This window comes from Eleutherodactylus coqui, chromosome 4, assembly GCF_035609145.1.
Source record: "Eleutherodactylus coqui strain aEleCoq1 chromosome 4, aEleCoq1.hap1, whole genome shotgun sequence".
Taxonomy (NCBI): Eukaryota; Metazoa; Chordata; class Amphibia; order Anura; family Eleutherodactylidae; genus Eleutherodactylus; species Eleutherodactylus coqui.
The window spans coordinates 276,644,721-276,666,572 of record NC_089840.1 but is presented as its reverse complement, the minus strand read 5'-3'; the positions used below and the strand labels follow the sequence as shown (position 1 = coordinate 276,666,572).

Sequence of the window (21,852 nt, the reverse complement as noted above, 5' to 3'; positions counted from 1 at the left end):
AAATCTAAAAGGGTAACTACTCAGAGAAATTGCTCCTGCTGCGTCAATTTAATTAAGGGAGATTCATTTCAAACCCCCCTTACTGGACGTACGTTTAAGATCAGAGATTATTATACTTGCAGATCGGCATACGTCATTTATCTAATCACACGCCCATGTGGCAAAGCGTATGTCAGTGAGACGACGCAGGAAGTATGTGCTAGGATAAATAAACACAAGAGCACTATCAGAACTGAGGTAAAGGATCTTCCTATTGTCAAACACTTTTTGGAATATAGAAATGTGACACCTCTATTCAGATGTAGGTTACTATAGACATAATATGTAACATGATATCTTGCTTGTATGTTTTTATTGATGTGTATTTTTTATATTCATATTTGGCCGCCTGCAGACGAGCGGAAATCCCGCCGCGGGATTTTCCGCGGGATTTCCGCCGCTGAAAGTCTGCATAGGAGTGCATTACAATACGCACTCCTATGCAGACGGCCGCGGTTTGGCCGCGCGAAATCTCGCGCGGCAAACAAACCGCGGCATGTTCTAATTTTGTGCGGAGCACGCACTCACCTGGCCGCCGGCTCCGGTCTGCGCATGCGCCGGCTGCGCGGCAGCCGGCACATCAAAGAGCCGGGGCCGCCAGGCGCGGGTGAGTACGCGCTCGCCCCTGCAGGCTCTGGGGTCGGATCGCGCGGCGAGATTTCTCGCTGCCGGATCCGACCCGCTCGTCTGCAGGCGGCCTTTATTTGTTATTATCTGTTGTAGGTCGAATAGCTGCCAAGAGTATTGATGCTCCATGATGCCATCGCTGCTGCATACTCCTTTGATACCTATTGCAATTGAACATCATATGAATTAAAACTTTGGGACGATGCGAATTAAAACTTGGGGACGATGTGATATTGAGTGGTCCATCTATATTATATTTTTGCACGTTTTGGGATTAGACCCGATATATGTTTGGGTGTTATGTTGTTGCTGGTAATTAGTGATGAGCGAGCGTACTCGTCCGAGCTTGATGCTCATTCGAGTATTAGAGTACTCGAGATGCTCGTTACTCAAGACGAGCACCACGCGGTATTCGAGTCAATTCCATTTCCTTCCCTGCATGTGTAGCACCATTTTCTGGCCAATAGACATACAGGGAAGGCATTACAACTTCCTCCTGTGACGTTCCAGCCCTATCCCACCCCCCTGCAGTGAGTGGCTGGCGAGATCAAGTGACCCCTGAGTATTTAAAGCGGTCCCGCCCGCAGCTCGCCTCAGACACACACTGGGAGAGATCAGGGAAAGTGCTGCTGCTTATTCAGGGATAGTGTTAGTGTAGGATCTTGTCCTCAAGAACCCCAACGGTTCTTCTTAGGGCCACATCTGACCGTGTGCATTACTGTTGTGGCTGCTGGTAGCAGTTTTGCACAATTTTTTTTTATCGGGCTGTGCAGGCCATTACAGCTATAGCGTTCTCAGGCTGCAGTCTGTACTACATAGTATAGGGAAAGTGCTGCTGAGATAGGGACAGTAGTAGTGAAGGATTCTGTGTACAAGAACCCCAACGGTTCTTCTTAGGGCTTCCTCTGACCGAGTGCATTTTACTGGGTGGCTGCTGGGAGTTGTAGTCCATGACTATTGCACAGTTAGGCCTGTGTGCAGCCTTCTGTTTAATTTTTTTCTGGCTGCAGTTTGCATTACAAATTACAATACCACTCTAAGTGAGAAAGTGTACGCAAACCATTCCATAATTATTTACACCGGTCTGTGTCTGCATTGAATTTGAGACGCACAGCGTACGTCCCATGGTGCCACTTATAAAGTGAAAGTGATATACACACTATACAGCCTGTATTGTTTTACAAAAAAAAAAATAAGAAGCTCCTTCGTAGGGCTACCTCTGACCGTCTGAATTTTACAGGGTGTCTGGTGGGAGTTGTAGTCCATCACTATTGCACAGCTAGGCCTGTGTGCAGCCTTTCGTATAATTTGTCTCTGCCTGGAGTTAGCGTTACAATTCCACTCTCAGCGTGAAAATGTACGCATATAATTCCATAATTATTTACAGCTGTCTGTGTCTGCTCTATTCGTAATCCACCATGCTGAGGGGTAGAGGGAGGGGTTCAAGGACGTGGACGCGGGTGAGGACGCGGAGTTCCAAGTGAGGGTGTGGGCACAGGCTGAGTTCCTGGTCAAGGCGAATCCCAGCCGGCTGCTGAGGGATTAGGAGAGGCAAGTTTCTGCAGTCCCCAGCTTCATATCACAATTTATGGGTCCACGTGGTACACCTTTATTGCAAACAGAGCAGTGTGAGCTGGTCCTGTCATGGATGGCAGAAAATGCATCCAGCAATGTATCAGGCACCCAGTCTTCTATGCAGTCCACTGCTGAAACTCTGAATCCTCTGGCTGCTGCTCCTCCTCCTTCACAGCCACCTCACTCCATGAAAATGACATCATCTGAGCAGGCAGACTCCCAGGAACTGTTCTCGGGTCCCTGCCATAAGTGGGAAAACCTGGTTCCTCTCTCACCTGAGGAGTTTGTCGTGACCGATGCCCAACCTTTGGAAAGTTCCCGGGGTCCAGCTGAGGAGGCAGCGGACTTCCGTCAAGTGTCTGCAGAGCTTTCAGTGGGTGAGAAGGATGATGATGATGAGAAGCAGTTGTCTATCAGTGCGGTAGTAGTAAGGGCAGTCAGTCCGAGGGAGGAGCGCACAGAGGATTCGGAGAAAGCAGCTGGACGATGAGGTGACTGACCCCACCTGGTTTGCTAAGCCTACTGACGACAGGTCTTCAGAGGGGAAGGCAAGTGCAGCAGCAGGACAGGTTGGAAGAGGCAGTGGGGTGGCCAGGGGTAGAGGCAAGGCCAGAGCAAATAATCCACCAACTGTTTCCCAAAGCACCTCCTCGCACCAAGCCACCATGCAGAGGCCTAGGTGTTCAAAGGTGTGGATGTTTTTCAGTGAGAGCGCGGACGACCGACGAACAGTGGTGTGCAACCTGTGTCGCACCAAGATCAGATGGGGACCCACCACTACCAGCCTCACCACCACCAGCATGCGCAGGCATGTGATGGCCAAGCACCCCACAAGGTGGGACGAAGGCTGTTCACCGCCTGCGGGTCACACCACTGCCTCTTTCCCTGTGCCCCAACCTGCCACTCAGATCCAACCCCCCTCTCAACACACAGGCACTACCGCCTCCAGGCCTGCACCCACACCCCCTCACCTCCGCTGTCCTCGACCTCATCCAGAAATGTCTCTCAGCGCAGCGTTCAGCTGTTGCTAGCAGAAGCATTGGAGCGAAAGCGCAAGTACGCCGCCACGCACCCGCACGCTCAAGCATTTAACATGCACATTGCCAAATTAATCAGCCTGGAGATGCTGCTGTACCGGCTTGTGGAAACGGAGGCTTTCAAAAACATGATGGTGGTGGTGGTCCCACGCTACTCGGTCCCCAGTCGCCACTATTTTTCTCGGTGTGCCGTCCAAGCCCTGCACGACCACGTCTCCCGCAACATTACACGTGCCCTCACCAACGCGGTTACTGGGAAGGTCCACTTAACAACGGACACGTGGACAAGTATCTCCCTGATGGCATATTGGGTGAATTTAGTGGAGGCTGGGACCGAGTCAGAGCCTGGGACCGCTCCCATCCTACCCACCCCCAGAATAGCGGGTCCCAGCTCAGTGCTGGTATCTGCTGCGGTTTATGCCACCTCCACTAAACCCTCCCCCTCCTTCTCCTACGCAACATCTACCTTGCAATTAAGATGTGTCAGCAGCACGTCGCCAGCAGCACAGCGGTGGGCAAGCGTCAGCAGGCTGTACTGAAACTAATCAGCTTAGGAAAGAAGAGGCACATGGCCCCCGAACTGTTGCAGGGTCTGACAGAGCAGACCGACCACTGGCTTTCACTGCTGAGCCTCCAACCGGGCATGGACGTGTGTGACAACCACCGTAACCTGGTTGAGGCTCTGCAGCTCGGCAGCCTTACACATGTGCCATGCCTGGCCCATGTCTTTAATTTGGTGGTTCAGCGGTTTCTGAAAAACTACCCACACTTGTCAGACCTCCTCGGCAAGGTGCGCCAGGTCTCCGCACATTTCCGCAAGTCCACCACGGACGTTGCCACCCTGCGGACCCTGCAACATCGGTTTAATCTGCCATTGCACTGACTGCTGTGCGACGTGCCCACACGGTGGAACTCTACGCTGCACATGTTGGCCAGGCTGTATGAGCAGCGTAGAGCAATAGTGGAATACAAACTCCAACATGGGCGGCGTAGTGGGAGTCAGCCTCCTCAATTCTTTACCGAGGAGTGGACCTGGATGGCAGTTATCGGCCAGATCCTTGGAAACTTTCAGGAGTCTACCCACATGGCGAGCGGCGATGCTGCAATCATTAGCGTCACCATTCCTCTGCTATGCCTGTTGAGAAGTTCCCTGCAAAGTATAAAGGGTGACGCTTTGCAGTCGGAACAGGAGACGGGGGAAGAGAGTATGTCGCTTGACGTCAGAGAACCCTCATGTCTATATCTCAGCGCATTTCGGAGGAGGAGGAGGGAGAGGGGGAGGAGCCTGAGGAGGAGGAGGGGGAAGGGACAGCTGGGCCCACTGCAGAGGGTACCCATGCTGCTGGCCTCTCATCTGTTCAGCGTGTATGGGCTGTGGAGGAGGAGGATCCTGAAAGTGATCTTTCTAGTGAGGACAGTGATGTGTTGCGTACTGGTACCCTGACACACATGGCTGACTTCATGTTAAGCTGCCTTTCTCGTGACCCTAACGTTAGACGCATTCTGGCCACTACGGATTACTGGGTGTACACCCTGCTTGACCCACGGTATAAGGAGAACCTTTCCACTCTCATTCCTGAAGAGGAAAGGGGTTCGAGAGTGATGCAATACCACAGGGCCCTGGTGGACAAACTGATGGTAAACTTCCCATCTGACAGCTCTAGTACCAGAAGGCACAATTCCGAGGGCCAAGTAGAAGGGGAGGCTCAGAGATCAGGCAGCATGTTCAGCGCAGGCAGGGAACACTCTCTAAGGCCTTTGTCAGCTTTATGGCATCCCAGAAAGACTGTGTCATCACTCCCCAGTCAAGGCTGAGTCGGAGGGAGCACTGTAAAAAGATGGTGGGGGATTACGTAGCCGACCGTACCACCATCCTCCGTGATGCCTCTGCTCCATACAACTACTGGGTGTCAAAGCTGGACACGTGGCACGAACTTGCGCTGTATGCCCTGGAGGTGCTTGCTTGCCCTGCCGCTAGCATCTTGTCAGAGAGGGTGTTTAGTGAGGCTGGGGGAATCATCACAAATAAGTGTACCCGCCTGTCAACTGCCAGTGCCGACATGCTTACACTCATAAAGATGAACAAAGCCTTGATTTCCCCAGACTTCTCTTCTCCACAGCGGAGAGCAGCGGAATCTAAAGATTCTTTTCGCTGCAACCGCGGATGCAAGCATTCTTCTCTATCACCGGGAAACAAAGGGACATTTACCTTTCTCAATCTGTGTATGATATTAGTCCTCCTCCTCCTGAAACATCATGTCATCACGCTGAACTGCCATTTTTTCTACGGCCCAAAAGGCTGTGCTTACAATCTTTTAACAATTTTTCAAAGTTTCAAAAGCATTGATACTTTAACATGAACCATTTTTTTAACAGGGCTGCCTCCAGGCTCTGTTACAAATTAAGCAACAGCAAGCTGTATCTTTCAATAAGTATTTATGGGTTTCACCTGCCCTCTCAGTTGAGCAATGTTTCAGGGGTACATATGTACTCTTGCAACACTAATTTTTCAGGCCCTCATCTATAGTCTTAGATAACTAATTTTTCTGGACTTCGCCTACACTTATGGTACCCCAATGTTTCAGGGGTTCGCCTATACCCTTTAGACAGAAATGTTACTGGGGTCTGCCTATACTGCTGCTACAAAAATGTTACTGGGCTCTGCCTATACTTCTGCCACGTTAATGTTACAGGGGTCTGCCTATACTTCAGCTACAGAAATGTTACAGGGGTCTGCCTATACTGCTGCTACATAAATGTTACAGGGGTCTGCCAATGCTGCTGCTGCATAAATGTTACTAGGATCTGCCTATACAGTTACTACAGAAATGTTGCTGGGCTCGGTCTATACTGTTACTACAGAAATGTTACTGGGCTCTGTCTATACTGTTAGTACTTAAATGTTACTAATACTGGGCTCTGCCTATACTGCTGCTACTGAAATGTTACAGGGGTCTGCCTATACTGCTGCTACACAAATGTTTCAGGGGTCTGCCTATACTGTTACTACAGAAATGTTACTTGGGGTCTGTCTATTCTGTTACTACAGAAATGTTACTGGGGTCTGCCTATACTGCTGCTACATTAATGTTATAGGGGTCTGCCTATACTGCTGCTACACAAATGTTACAGAGGTCTGCCTATACTGCTGCTACAGAAATGTTACAGAGGTCTGCCTATACTGCTGCTACAGAAATGTTACAGAGGTCTGCCTATACTGCTGCTACAGAAATGTTACAGGGGTCTGCCAATGCTGCTGCTGCATAAATGTTACTAGGGGGTCGGCCTATACTGCTGCTACTAAAATGTTACTGGGGTCTGCCTCTACTGCTGCTACAGAAATGTTACAGGGGTCTGCCTATACTTCTGTATACTATGGGTGCACTAAGTCTTCCCATCGTGGTGTTCTACCTATCTGGCCCCCCAAAAAACACTGACTGACTAGGGCATGGATTGTGAGCCGAGGCCAACATACATTTTCTTTCGCGTTACCACAGCTATTCGGGGCACTGCAATGGGATTTCTTTATGTACTGTCTGTGGGTTCCTGGGACCCACCCATGCTGTGGGTGCACGCAGACTTCCCATAGTGGTGTTGTACCTGCCTGGCACTATAAAAAAAAAAACAGCCTGAATAAGGCATGGAGTGTGGGCCGAGGCCAACATGTATTTTCTTTCACGTTACGACAGCTATCTGGGGCACTGCAATGGGATTTCTTTATGTACCTTCTCTGGGTTCCTGGGACCCACCTATGCTGTGGGTGCACCCGACTTCCTATAGCAGTGTTGTATCTGCCTGGCACTAAAAAAAAACAACCCCAGGGGTGGGGCGGAGCCTGACCGCGGAGATTCATGGCTGCTTGAGAGCTGAGCTCCCGTGCAACGGCGCTTACCCGGACCGATAGCAGCAGCAATCCGATGCGGAGGATGGTAAAGACAGCAAGAGGGAAAGGTGGAGAGCATACTGAAACCCCTCGCCCGGCCAGGAATCAAGCAGATATGCAGAGGTATTTGAAGGAGCGAGCGGTTGGCTCTCCCCACGCGGCCAGCAAGATGGCGCCGAGCCAAGACTCAGCTACCGCAGCCGGAGGTGAGCGGGAAGAGGATTCCTCTTCAGAAGGTGAGGAGAGTGAAAGGCGGTCCTAGAGAGATTCGGCCTTCCCGCACCCTTTATCACAGCTATATTTTCCTTGTATGCCAGACCATATGCCAGATTGAAGATTAATGAAGTCTTGTCAGCTCCATTTGACATCCGCAATGGGTCCAGTCAGGGCTGCCCACTATCCCCTACTCTCTTCATCTTAACTCTTGAACCCCTATTCTAGAGCATCAGACAGGACCCAGATATCACGGTCTAAGTTGCAGCTAAAATATCCTCTCAACCGCGGCATTCGCAGATGACATTGCGATAGTCATTACTGAACCAGAAAAAAGCCTGCCCAAACTGACCACACAACTAAAAGACTTTGGCGCAATATCAAACTTTAAAATTAACTTCTCCAAATCCACCATCTTAAATATTTCAGTATCAGAACCTAATTACCACGATTTGAGATCTTGCTCCCCCTTCACTTGGTCCAACTCGGCGATTGACTACATCAGAATTAAACTAACCAAAAAAACAGAAGATCTCTACTCCTCCAATTTTAAACCTCTTATACCACAAATTAAAGGCAAGCTACTCTCCTATGACCTTCCATTTATATCGTGGTTCGGCAGAAAAAAATATTATTAAATCATATGTATTACCGATAATCCTATACAAAATCTGCATGGTACCGATTTCCCTACTTAGAACCTTTTTTGAGAGTCTGCGTAGAGTTTTCTCAAGCTATGTCTGGAGGCAAAAAAGTCTGCGATTAGCTTATAGTCTAATAATAAAACGACAATCGGAAGGAGGAATCGATCTACCCTGCGTGAAAGATTACCATAAAGCAACTCAATTGAATTATTGGATGGAGCTCACTCACCCAATGAAGGACCCCTTACTATTTAACCTAGCAGAGAGATCGCATGGCCCAGCCATAATAGATGACCTGCGGTACCCTGAGAAACCCAATACAAAGCAATTAATTTTAACCCCTTGCTTAAGGGCCCCTGCGAGGCCTGGGATGACCTTAGGGACGCACTAGCTCCTGTACCCTCCCCGCTTTCCCCACTACGAGCCTTGCACAGGTTGATAGGAGTCCCTCCAGACCCTTCAACAATGAGTCTCTGGAGGAGTTTCCCCGTGGAGAAAGTAGAAGATATTCAATCTCAAGCGCACAAAAAACCTGAGGAGATCCTCCAGACCCTATTGCCCAATCATAAATTCTCTTTCCTACAGACCGCACATGTAACCGGCTCCACAGGAAAATTTTTAGGCACCTTTAAATCCACTAGACCTAAAACCCCCTTCGAAAAAGGTTTTGGGTGAAGGATCCACCATACCAAGAAAGATATCCAATCTACGGAGAAAGTTCATTTCCCCAGCCACAGTATCTAAGACTGCGTTCCTAGTCTCATGGGAGAAAGAACTAAATATATCACTCTCCCCAGCTGAAGTAAAACTTATATTAAAAACAGCGTTTGGCCTCTCCCCATGCATATTAACGCAAGAGTGCCACTACAAACTCTTGGTGCGGTGGTATAAACCCCCCCAATGGTTAGCCGCTTACAAACTCGCCCTCCATGACAGATGCTGGAGGTGCAACCAGGGAGTAGGCTCATACCTACATATTTGGTGGGAGTGCCCCCTTATCACCCCATACTGGAAGGGAGTTGAGAAAATCTTACAATGCATGTCACCAAACCTGAAACTCACAGCAGACCTGATCTTTCTATGGAGAGCATTCGCAGCCTTCCATCCTATGAGGAACAGACTAATTGCCCTGGCGAGTGACGCAGCCAAGGCCCTTATACCTCTACAGGAATCCCCACCTTCATTGAACCAATGGAGGGGAAAAGTTGATTTAATTTGCAATCTAGAAGAACTATCAAGTTGGGGAAGAGGAGAGCATGATGGATTTGTACAGATGTGGAGCCCCTGGAAAGCCCTGGTGTGGAGGGATTAGTGGAAGACATACAAAAACAATTTGTGCCATACCTTCTCAGCATATCTATTTCATCGAGTTCCCCCCTATACACATCTTCTAACATAAGCAAACGAGACTTATATATCTCTAGAGATGACAGATATCTAGAGGACCTGATTTGATTGTAGTGGATATATGCAAAATCTATATTTCTGTGACAGTGGACATACATTTCATATGTAGTGGACAGCGGACCTGTGATAGACAGTTTTACGTATACTATCTTTATCTGCTAAATAACAGTATTTTATTCATCTTTGTTTGCTTACTCACAAATAAAATAAAAAAAAATTATATATATATATATATATATATATATATATATATATATATATATCCATCCCTTATATACCCAATATATCCACTTTCTCATATATACAATGAAACTCTCCGTTCTCTAAACTCTAATAGACTTTTACTGTTACTAGCATTTAGTGGGACACTCTACTTCCCGATTCCTAACAGACCAGCTAAAATAAGGCAGACACACAAAACCGCAGTCTACAACATTACCGCTTTTAGCAAACGCACTAGTCAAAATAAGCAGTTTACGGGAAATTTATGCAAATAATAGTTCAAGTCATAGCCTCCAATCATACCGGACCATCCTTATGTGGTGCCCAAGACAACCCACTCATCTCGTCCTGCCCCCTCCGGACTGATACCACATGACGGGCAATAACAGATGACCGGATGAAGGAAGAATCCCAAGACGCTTATCCAATATCAATCAATACGTTGTATCTATGTAATCTTTGGCATGCCCAAAAAGGGCAGATATGTTAAACTTTATAAAAGAGGCTACTTGCCCACAAATAAAGCAGAGATGAGGAAGTATTCATATACTGAACTTGTGTCAGTGTGATTGCTTCAGGCTGTGCGCACAGTCTCATGACATTAATTTGGAAGGATGCAAACATTCCTATTGATCACGCCGTGGACCCCCAAAGGTCATCCATGACATGATCATTGCTCTAGGATTACATACAGGAAACTTCGAGAGTCCCACTAGGCAGGCACTTATGCTACTTCAGATACTAAATACCTCATCTCACCCCCCCCACCTGTACCCTCTACCCTCTTCGCTCCCCTCCCTATATACCCCCCCTTCCCCCATCCTTGTGTCTCTTAACTCCCCATGCACCAAGGAGTATATACAAGAGATATCGCAGTATCTGGTGCAGGGGTACAATTTATTGTTAAATTCTGCTCTAACTTACCGTTCTTAGTTGGTATGGCTTTTATAATGCTCCTAGCCCATATAGACTAGGAATAAAACTGATCTGTAACTATGCCAAGTTATATATGTTCATATAATGCAACAAAAATCTAATAAAATTTGATTTTCAAAAAAAAAAAACAAAAACCCAGACTGACTAGGGCATGGAGTGTGGGCCGAAGCCAACATGTATTTTCTCATGTTACCACAGCTATCCGGGGCACGGCATTGGGACAAACAAGAGGAGCGATACAGAGCTAATGAGACGTTCACAGCTATGCTAGCATCGGAGTCCACTCTATGCCCGCGATTGCTGAGGGTTTTGTAGAGGCCTATGTCCTCGCGCAGGGAAAGTCTGCCATGTTTGGGCACTCTGATTTCTTTATGTGTACTGTCTTTTAGTTCCTTGGACCCACCCTTGCTGTGGGTGCACACAGATTTCCCATAGAGGTGTTTTGTTTTACCTGTCTGTCCCCAAAACACTGACAGACTTGGGTAGGGTGCAGAGTGCAGATGGTTTACCCCTTGCGTTGTCGATGAGGTATTCGGCACCCAAACAGAATGAGTAGTGTGTGGACACATAGATTCCCCATTGCTATGTCACTCACAGCACCTTGGGCCACACAAGGTGTTTGCTGGGACAGAGGCTGCTGCATTGTGGAGATGTGTAGAAGTGCTGGGCTGGCAGCTGAGTCCCCTTTATGTCCACGTTTGCAGCTCCTGACGGAGGTGGCAAAGGATTGGAATGAAGATCCAACATCATTGTGATTCTCAACAGCATTGTGGGCTATCGCCTCGCCCCTTTTAAAGAGGGTCGCTGCCTGGCCCTGCCAACCCTCTGCAGTGTGTGCCTGCGGTTCCTTCTCATGGCAGACGCACTTATAAATAGACATGAGGGTGGTGTGCCTATGCAGCCAGCGTGTGGCATGAGGGCAACTGAGGGCTGCTCAGGGACACTTTTGTTTGTGCTGCAGGCACAGGGTCGTGTGGGGGGTTGGGCAGCATGTTACCCAGGAGAAGTGGCAGCGGAGTATCATGCAGGCAGTGATTGTGCTTTGTTGGAGGTAGTGTGGTGCTTAGCAAAGGTATGCCATGCTAATGAGGGCTTTTCAGAAGTAAAAGTTGTTGGGAGGGGGGGGGCCCACTCTTGCCGCTATTGTGGCTTAATAGTGGGACCTGTGAACTTGAGATGCAGCCCAACATGTAGCCCCTCGCCTGCCCTATCCGTTTCTGTGTCGTTTCCATCACTTTCATAGGTTTTCCAGATTTATCTATTATCATGCTATCTTTTGCTTGTACCTAGGTGCGGACATATGAACGCACCTAAGTACGCACAAAAACACGCTCGTGTAAACCCACCCTAACAGAAACTGCAGGACGTCTCGCACAAAGTGAGCTTCGCACAATTATGTCGACGAAAAAATAAAAATGTTATGGCTGCCAGAATATGATGTCAGAAAATAACATATAAAAATTAAATATCTGTGAGGAAAATAAAAGGAGTACAAAAAAAACGATATAAGTTGGCATTGTAGTAATCATACTGACCCACAGAAAGTAAGATCTTGGCATTTTTCTTGCAGTGTGTACGCCGTGGAAAAAAAGACGCAAAAAACAAAAATGAAAAAAAAGGAGTTAATATGGATTTTAACCCCTTCCCGCTTCATGACGTACAGCATTACGTCATACTGCAGGAGCGATCAAAGCATCGCATGTTAAAGTCCCCCAGGCGGACTTCATAGTAATGTAAAAAAAAGATCAATAAAGTTTTTTTAATTGTTAAAAAAAATAAAAAAAAGTTATAAAAGTTTAAATCACCCCACTTTTGCCATATCCATTATTAAAAAATCAAAATCATAAAATAAAAATATGTATTTGATATCGCAGCGTCCGTAAAAGTCCGATCTATCAAAGTAGTGCATTATTTTTCCTGCACGGTGAACGTCGAGTGAAAAAAAAAAAAAAGAACGCCAGAAATACACTTTTTTAGGTACCCTGTCTCCCAGAAAAAACGCAATAAAAAGAGATCAAAAAGTCGTATGTATTCCAAATTGATACTATCAGAAACTACAGAACGTCTCGCAAAAAATGAGCCCTTGCTAAACTATGTCGACGGAAAAATAAAAAAGTTATTGCGCGCAGAAGATGACCGCAGAAAATTATTGAAAAAAATTAAATGTCTTTGAAAAAAAAAAAAAAAGAGAGGAGTATAGTAAAAAAAAAAAAAAAACCTATACAAGTTTGGTATCGTAGTAATCGTACCGACCCATAGAACAAAGTTGTCATGTCGCTTTTGTTACCATTTGTGCACTGTAGAAACAAGATGCACTAAAAGATGGCGAAATTTTGTTTTTTTTTTTTCATTTCACCCCACTTAAAATTTTTTAAAAGTTTTTCAGTACATTATATGGAACTTTAAATAGCACCATTGAAAAACACAACTCGTCCCGCAAAAAAACAAGCCCTCATACAGCGACGTCGATGGACAAATAAAGGCGTTACAATTTTTTTAAGGGGGTAGGAAAAAACGAAAATTCTAAAAAGAAAAAAGGGTCCACGTCCTAAAGGGGTAAAAAAGCTGCTACCTGGAGTCTCCATGTGGATGTTAGACTGAAAGTTTTACACTTCATGTGAGTTAAATGTTTCCTTAATTTTTTTGAGTAGCCAATAATGAAAACAATGCGAAGATTGTCTTTGGCTGAATAAGGGAATATACAGCTGAAACCCCGACAACACAGACTCTTCTCTACATGTAGTCTCACCTGGAGGGTCATCTGTAGGGTCCTCCTCCTTACACGGCTGATCCCCCCTCACATGTGTCTCTGTAGCATCAATTGGGATCGGATCTTCCTCCAGTTTCACCAGCTGTGAAATAAATATTGTAAAAGTCATCACACAGTTGGGGGGCGTGGCTTAACGAGGCACCGGAACGGCAGCTAATTCCTAGGCTCCGTTCGGTAGAAGCACTAAAAAGCGACTTCAAACCACTCACCGGAGGGTGCACAACACATTTAAAGCGGTGTGAAAGCCTCAGGACACCGGAGATGTCAAGAAGGAGAGCATCTAAGCAAGCCCCGAGGAAGCTGGAGTCCTTCTTCACAGCGCGCGGCTCTGCTCCAACAATGGCCGCCGGAGAGACACCTTCTCCCGCTCCTACAAGTCCGGAGCATAATGAAAGCAGCGGGACCGCTACAGAGGGAGATATGGAGGAAGGAGCCCTGCAGAACGCTGTAACAACCAGCGAAAACCCGCAGAAGGGTGGCAGACCGTCGGATAGCACAAGGTCAGTGTATAAAAACAAAAATGTCTCTGTACCCCCTCCATCTAAAATGGCGCCGGCCACGCTGCAGCTTAACAGTAGTTCACCCACTAACAGCCCTGCTAAGCAAAAACAAAAACTGCAAGCAGAGGAAGATTTAGAGGGAGATACGTCATGTACTAATGAGAGCATGGATGAAGGAGGTTTGAGTAATCTCTCTGCTACAAACAGACCTGTTACCGAAATTTACATTAAAGGGGTTGTCCCGCGCCGAAACGGGTTTTTGTTTTTTTTTAAACCCCCCCCCCGTTCGGCGCGAGACAACCCCGATGCAGGGGTTAAAAAAACAACCCCCACAGCGCTTACCTGAATCCCGGCGGTCCGGCGTCTTCATACTCACCTGCTGAAGATGGCCGCCGGTATCCTCTGTCTCCATGGACCGCAGGGCTTCTGTGCGGTCCATTGCCGATTCCAGCCTCCTGATTGGCTGGAATCGGCACGTGACGGGGCGGAGCTACACGGAGCCCCATAGAGAAGAGGAGAAGACCCGGACTGCGCAAGCGCGGCTAATTTGGCCATTAGAGGCCGAAAATTAGTCGGCACCAAGGAGACGAGGACGCTAGCAACGGAGCAGGTAAGTATAAAACTTTTTATAACTTCTGTATGGCTCATAATTAATGCACAATGTACATTACAAAGTGCATTAATATGGCCATGCAGAAGTGTATAGACCCACTTGCTGCCTCGGGACAACCCCTTTAAGGAAGCAGTGATGGCCCTCAGGGATACCATACAAGCCGATATTCTCGTATTAACTTCAAAAGTTAACTCCTCAGTGCTGGACATTAACAGCAAAATTGAAAAAAGCGGGAAAAAAATGGAGGAGATAGTTGTATCACATAACTCTTTAATTGATGCGCACTATGAGTTGGAAGAGAAAGTAACGAAACTGCAACTCAAATTAACAGACCTAGAGGATAGAAATAGGCGCAATAATGTCAAGATAAGAGGCATCCCAGAAAAGATACCAAATGCAGAGATCGCCAATTATATCACACGCTTTACGCAAGCTCTTCTCCCCAATATGCCAGACCAAGATCTGAGGATTAATAGAGCACATAGATTGCCGCGTCCGAAATTTCTTGGCGAAGAAATTCCCAGAGACGTAATAGCCCGCCTTCACTACTTTAAAACAAAAGAACTGCTTATGTATGCGGCGAGAAAAATCCAACCATTTCCGCAACCTTACGCAGATCTGCGACTATTCGTTGATTTATCGCAAGCAACGTTGGAAGCAAGGAAAAATTTCGCAGAAATAACATATGCATTGCGAAATGCAAACATACCCTATAAATGGGGTTTTCCTACCAAGATTATAGTAACTAAAGATGGCAGACACCACATCTTCTTAAACCCCAAATCCGCCGCTGAAACGCTGACGTCCTGGGGAATAACCCTTCAAGCAACACACAACTCGCAAGCTAAACGTGACTCAAGTACCCGACAACAAACCATCAAATAACACTTTTGTACACCAAAAAGAACACTTTTTTCTCTCTGGTGACTAAGTTTTACTACTAAAAATAGTGCCTTCTCTTCGTAGCTGGACTTTCACCCCCACGAAACAATGCAAGTCCAACCTTGCCGCAGTTTGGTTAAACTGCCCTATTTTTTCCTCCTCTCTATAATGATACATAGTCACAATTTGTGGCGGCTCAATAGAGCATCGAACAAGGAGGACTGTGTTTGTTCTTTCTGTTTTATGTTTATAGGCATCATCTGGCTCTGGGATCTCTCGCGTCTCTACGATCATCATCGGACCTCAACACTATGGCTGTGAAGCTCCTGTCATTAAATATCAACGGCCTGAACTCGCCCTTCGAAAGAAGATGTGCATGGAAAGAAGCAACATCTCAAAAAGCAGAAATTGTATGTATGCAGGAGACTCATTTGATAGATAATGATTGTAACAAAATGTCACACAGGTCTTACCCGCAGATTGTTTTTGCATGTGCGAAAAAAAAAACACGCTGGTGTCATGATTGCTTTTAACCCCTTAATGACACGGCCTATTTTGGCGTTGAGGACCAAGTGATTTTTTCGTATTTTTCCATCTCCATTTTTCAAAAGCCATAACCTTTTTATTTTTCCGTGGACGCGGCCGTATAAGGGCTTGTTTTTTGCGAGGCGAGCTGTAGTTTTTATCGGTGCCACTTTTGGGTACGTAGACAATATCGTAAAATTTTTTTAATTTTTTTTTATGATAACAGGGAGAGAAAACGCATCAATTCTGCCATAGATTTTTTTTCTCTTTTTCTTACAGCGTTAATTATGCAGCATAAATGACACACAAAATGTTTTCTGCGGGTCGGTACGGTTACAACGATACCAAAATTGTTATATTTTTTTAGGTTTTTACACTTTTTTGCAATAAAACCCCCCTTTTTTTTGGAAATCTTTTTTTTTTCTCTATAGCTGCATTCAAAGTCCTGTAACTTTTTTTTTTTTTTATGTATGGAGCTCTATGATGGCTTATTTTTTGCGAGACCAGCTGTAGTTTTTATTGGTACCATTTTGGTGAATGTACGGCTTTTTTGATCACTTTTATTGCACTTTTTGGGAGGCAAAATGCTAAAAATTAGCATTTTGCCTCTGTTTTTTAGCTTTTTTTTTTACGCTTTTTGTCGTACAAAATGAAAAGTGTGTTCAACTTTTTGTACACATCATTACGGACGCGTCAATACCAAATATGTGGGGTTTTCATTTTTTTCCCCTTTTTTTATGCTAATATTAGTGCATCATAGCTAATCTATTAAAAAAGAAAACTATAAAAGCTAACATTCCCTATATATGGAGCCACCAAGATAGCAAAATTAAATTAACACATCCAAAACAAATAGCAAATACCTTTTCAGCTTACTATAGCAAGCTATATAACTTAAAAAATGATACACAAACAGAACAACCGAACAGTTTATCTATCCAAAAATTTCTCAAATTGGTTAATTTACCTTCCCTGAACCCTTCTCAAGCTGAACTCCTAGAGGAACCATTTTCACCTTCTGAAATATCTAAAACCTTAGATTCACTTAAAAATAGCAAAGCTCCGGGTCCGGATGGTTATTCCGCGGAGTATTACAAACAATTTGCTGTAACGTTAATGCCATACATGACAAAGGTATTTAATTCTGCGATGCAACTAGGCAACTTTCCCCAGGAGATGCTACAAGCAACAATTGTAGTCCTGCCTAAACCAGGGAAGGAACCAAATTCTCCAGCGAACTTTAGACCTATATCCCTTCTAAACACGGATATTAAAATCTACGCCAAGACGCTTGCCCAGCGTATCCTTAAAATTCTCCCAAATATAATACATTCAGACCAGATGGGGTTCGTGCAGGGGAGGCAGGCCTCGGACAGCACTAGAAAAATACTAAACCTTTTACACACAATTGAGAAAACGCAAACTTCCACTATTATGCTTACATTAGATGCCGAAAAGGCTTTCGATAGAATCCATTGGGATTATGCATTCAAAACGTTAGAAAAATTTGGATTCGGGGAAAAGTCCATACGTGCTGTGCGGGCCCTGTACTCTTTTCCAACTGCTAGAGTTTTGGTTGATGGAGTATTGTCAGACTCTCTGTCTATATCTAACGGTACAAGACAGGGGTGTCCGCTGTCCCCGTTGTTGTATGTGATGGCTATTGAACCATTGGCGGAGCTGATCCGTACAGACCCAAATGTAAGGGGTGTTCCGGTGAACCACAGGCAATATAAACTGGGACTTTTTGCAGATGATGTAATCCTTACACTAACCCATCCATTAGAGTCCCTAAGATCTGCATGTGCAATACTGGAACACTTCAGCAAAGTATCTATGTACAAACTGAATGTGGACAAATCACTTATTCTTGGAATCAACATAACAAAAAAATTGAGAGATGAAATCCACACGGAATTCCCCTTTGCATGGAAAGAGAGGAGTGTCCCTTACTTGGGAATAGCCCTGACACCACAAATTAAAGATCTGGAAAGCGTAAATTATACTAAATTTTTGAACACTACGCAGAAAGAACTAGACCACTTAGATACGCTAAATCTAACATGGTTTGGGAAAATTATGGCCTACAAGATGAAAATCTTGCCATTGATTCTATATTATTTCAGGGTTTTGCCGATTCATGTATCCAGCACTACCCTAAATAAACTGCAGAAACAATTAAGCATATTTATATGGGGTGGTAAAAGACCTCGACTGACTCTATCTATACTCGCGTTGCATAGAAGGAATGGAGGAGCGGATGTCCCCAATTTAACTGCTTATCATAAAGCTATTATACTTAACCAATCTAAACAACTATTGCCCAATGACAGAACTTTGGGATGGCCCACTATGGAAAGAAGCTTCTTGAGGAATGTCTCAGGCCAGGCAATAATATATGCAAGTTTGGTTGAAAAATATCTACACCCAAAGAAGGCAAAAATACAAATACTCGAATTACCAGCAACACTGCAGGCCTTAATAGATACATGGAGGGACCTTTCGGAAAAAGCAAATATTTTAGATAATATGCGAAGAACCCCACTACCCTTAGAGCTACTCTATCTATATATACCAGATATAGATATGAGACCTTGGACAACCAGAGGAGTAAAATGGATAGATGACCTTATAGAATCAAAAAAAATTAAAGAATTCCAAGATATACAGCTCAAATACGACCTTCCCCTAAAAGAAAAATTTATCTACTTTAGAATTCAATCCTTTCTGAAGGAAACATCTATCCACAAAATTAAGCTCCCAGCACTACTCATAAACAAAACGAACCAACCAGATAAAAAAAAAACAAAATCTGATACAAGATCCTTTTATGACATAGTGACTAACAATACAACATTAGGAAAAAAAGCTTATATGCTGAGTTGGGAGAAGGAACTAAAGAAAGAGATTTCGGAACTATCATGGTCCAAGGCATTTACATTAACCGCCAAATCTACCAAAGGATTGGGTATACTGGAAACCCAGACAAAAATATATATGAGATGGTACTATTCCCCATCCTTGATATACAGTAGATCAAAAACAGGTGATGGTCTGTGCTGGAGGGAGTGTGGAGGTAGGGGAACGCTTTCCCATATCTTTTGGTTTTGTCCCAAGTTGAAACCATACTGGGATAAGGTACTTAAACATATAGAGGACATAATACACATCAAAGTACCCAAGGAAGCACCGTTGATATTGCTCCTGGTGGGTACTGAAGAGTTGCCAAAGCCAATTAGACCTTTATTGGCACACTCAATCATGACAGCCAAGACCATAGTAGCAAAACATTGGAGGAAAACTGACCCCCCGGGGATAGAAGAGTTCAGGAACCGTATGGCAGATCAATACGTAAACGAAAAATGGCTTGCTCTTCGCAGCAACTCATCTAAACAATTTGATGCTCAATGGGAGTTGTGGAGACCCCAAAAATAAATGTCGCTAAATGTTATATATTCATTGATGCCAGGTTAAATTGTTATAAAGTTTTGTTAAGTGTTCTCAGTACAGTATGTATATCCAAGGAGAACCTATCAAGGAAATACTTCATAACTACAATACTAGAAACTTCGTGTATTACTTTTATGAATATGACTCTTCCATTAACAAGACTGGTAAACATTGGTATACGTGTTACTTATGGTATATTATGTACAACATGTTCATGATGTATTGATATGTTCTTCATACCTTTCTTCATCGATTTACTCTCCAAATCTGTTAAAACTACTTGAAAAGTTAATAAAAAACGAATATTCAAAAAAAAAAGTCATCACACAGTTGGAGAAGTCGTGTGGAAGGTTTTATATGGCCAGAAAAGGTCATTAATTAGTATGAGGAGCCGGAATGACATGACAGCAGTAGTGATCTGGGCCAAATAGCTGCAGGTCTCCTGTATAACTCCAATCTGCTGCTTCTTTATTCCAACCAGAAGTCTCCAGAACCAGAAAATAGTGATAAGATGCGGAGATCTAATGTCTGCGGTCGGCTGTAATCCTGCCATCTCCAGCTTTCTCATTACACAAGTATCAGTCATATAATAAGACTGAACACAAGACCTTCCCAGCCGTCCTACAGACCAGAGGCGAGATTTCATGAGACCTTCTCTCCATCTACCTGATCATCCTGTGGAAGAAGAGGCCGGGGACATCTCTCCGCTGCTGTTCTCTTACTGGATCTACCTGCAGAAAACACAGACAGCCACTGAATTCATTCTCTCCATACCAATAATAAAGGCCATGTGGATTTAGTCCTGTCTATTACCTGGTGATGGGAGGGGCAGCTGGTCCTCCATCATGACGTCCTTGTACAGATCCTTGTGTCCTTCTAAATACTCCCACTCCTCCATGGAGAAATAGACAGTGACGTCCTGACACCTTATAGGAACCTGACAACACAATGATCCCGTCATCACCCAGACACGTTATACCGCCATAGCATTACTGCATAATGTCCCAGCATTCCCAGCATTCTCACCTCTCCAGTCAGCAGCTCAATCATCTTGTTGATGAGTTCTAGGATCTTCTGCTCATTGATCTCCTCCAGTATCAGGGGGTGAGGTGGAGGCCCTGTGATTGGGCTCAGGGGTCTTCCCCATCCATCAGACACTGGGGCCTGACAGCCATCACTAGAAGTCTTCTTCACTACCGTGTAATCCTGTTTATGGGGAGATACATCCATAAATATCCCTGCAGACATTCCCGGAGTCCTTCATGTCTCCAGTTATGGCCAACAGTTATTAAGATTCTCCTCACATCTGTGTTCATCATCTCCGTTGTTCTACTCAGTCACAGGAGCAGAAGAACAAAATGATCAGAGTTTTGGTTCTGTTAGATGACAGACAATAATGACTCCCAACAACCTCCAATTGCCTTATAGTAGATCTGTTGGGTTTCCATCGTTCTACCAGAACAACCGGCTCTATTATTTTCCCGGCATTTATGATGAATCGGCAGTAAATCCTCTGCCGTAGATGTGACCAGAGACTGACATACTTAAGAATGATGTAACGTGACGTCATCCCCAGAATCTCTCACCTCTCCTGTAAGCTGGAAGAGTATCTCTAGGGTGAGGGTGAATATACTCTCCGCCATCTTGTCCCGGTTCCTCTCCATCCTTGTCGGGTCAATCAGGAATATTATCTGATATAGAAGATATCAGCTGAGGATCCTGAATGGAGAGAAGACGAGACAATGTAAGCCACCCCAAATCTCTGGATTATAGGAGATTCAAAGACAGCTATAAATAAGGGTGTATTCACACGGGCGATTTTCAGTACGATTTCTGTGAGTTACGAAATGAACAGAAATCACACTTGAAAAGAGCCATTATTTTACGTGATTTTTCTCTCGGACTAAGAGCTTCAGATAGAGAGATCGCAGCTAATTGTGGCCCGGTATGGCTCATTATTTTCTATGGATCTAAAAACAAAGTTGCCGCCCACTGGCGTGCTGTGTGATGTTTATATGAGGCATTGTGAATGTTTTACTATTAATATCTGAATAACATGCTATATTCACACAGGTGAAAATCTGATGTGCAGGTCGGTGAGTTCAGTATTGGTCTGAGTTTACTGGATCAGTTTTGCACGCGCCGATGTAAGTGCGGCCTAAGGGTACATGCGCACAGATGTTTACAACGTTGCACCGAGATCCTCGGCACTTGGCCATCCCATCCATGTGCATCCGATGTGCGGGACACCACACAGTGACCGGTACTGTTCTCAGCTGAGATTCGGACAAGAACGGGACATGCTGACATTTATTTTTTTACTTGGACTATTCATCTGAATAAACAAACAAGTTTCTGTGAATTCCCCCCAATCAGATGTAAGGGTGGTTTTGTTACCCGATTTTTGCATTGATTTTTTGATCTGAAAAAGGATAAAAAGCGTCGGTGTGCGTGTACCCTAAGATGATAAACACAAGAACTGGGTAAATAATGGGATTTTTACCGCAGGGTTTGATAATAAAACTAATA

The 21,852-nt window shown here is 44.9% G+C and overlaps 1 protein-coding gene and 1 pseudogene across 1 annotated transcript in view; both read right to left on the bottom strand.

The window, feature by feature from the left end:
• Positions 1-14,033, bottom strand: part of LOC136626716 (zinc finger protein 27-like) — a 659,137-nt gene extending 645,104 nt beyond the window's left edge. Inside the window, exons 1-2 of the mRNA XM_066601724.1 lie at positions 13,563-14,033; positions 13,333-13,435 (exon numbers count right to left, since the gene is read on the bottom strand). Coding sequence (XP_066457821.1) covers positions 13,333-13,435; positions 13,563-14,021 — 562 coding nt within the window. The 5' untranslated portion in view covers positions 14,022-14,033. The remainder of the gene's footprint in view (positions 1-13,332; positions 13,436-13,562) is intronic.
• Positions 1-20,146, bottom strand: part of LOC136624365 (zinc finger protein 83-like) — a 179,900-nt pseudogene extending 159,754 nt beyond the window's left edge.
• Between the last annotated feature and the right edge of the window lie 1,706 nt (positions 20,147-21,852).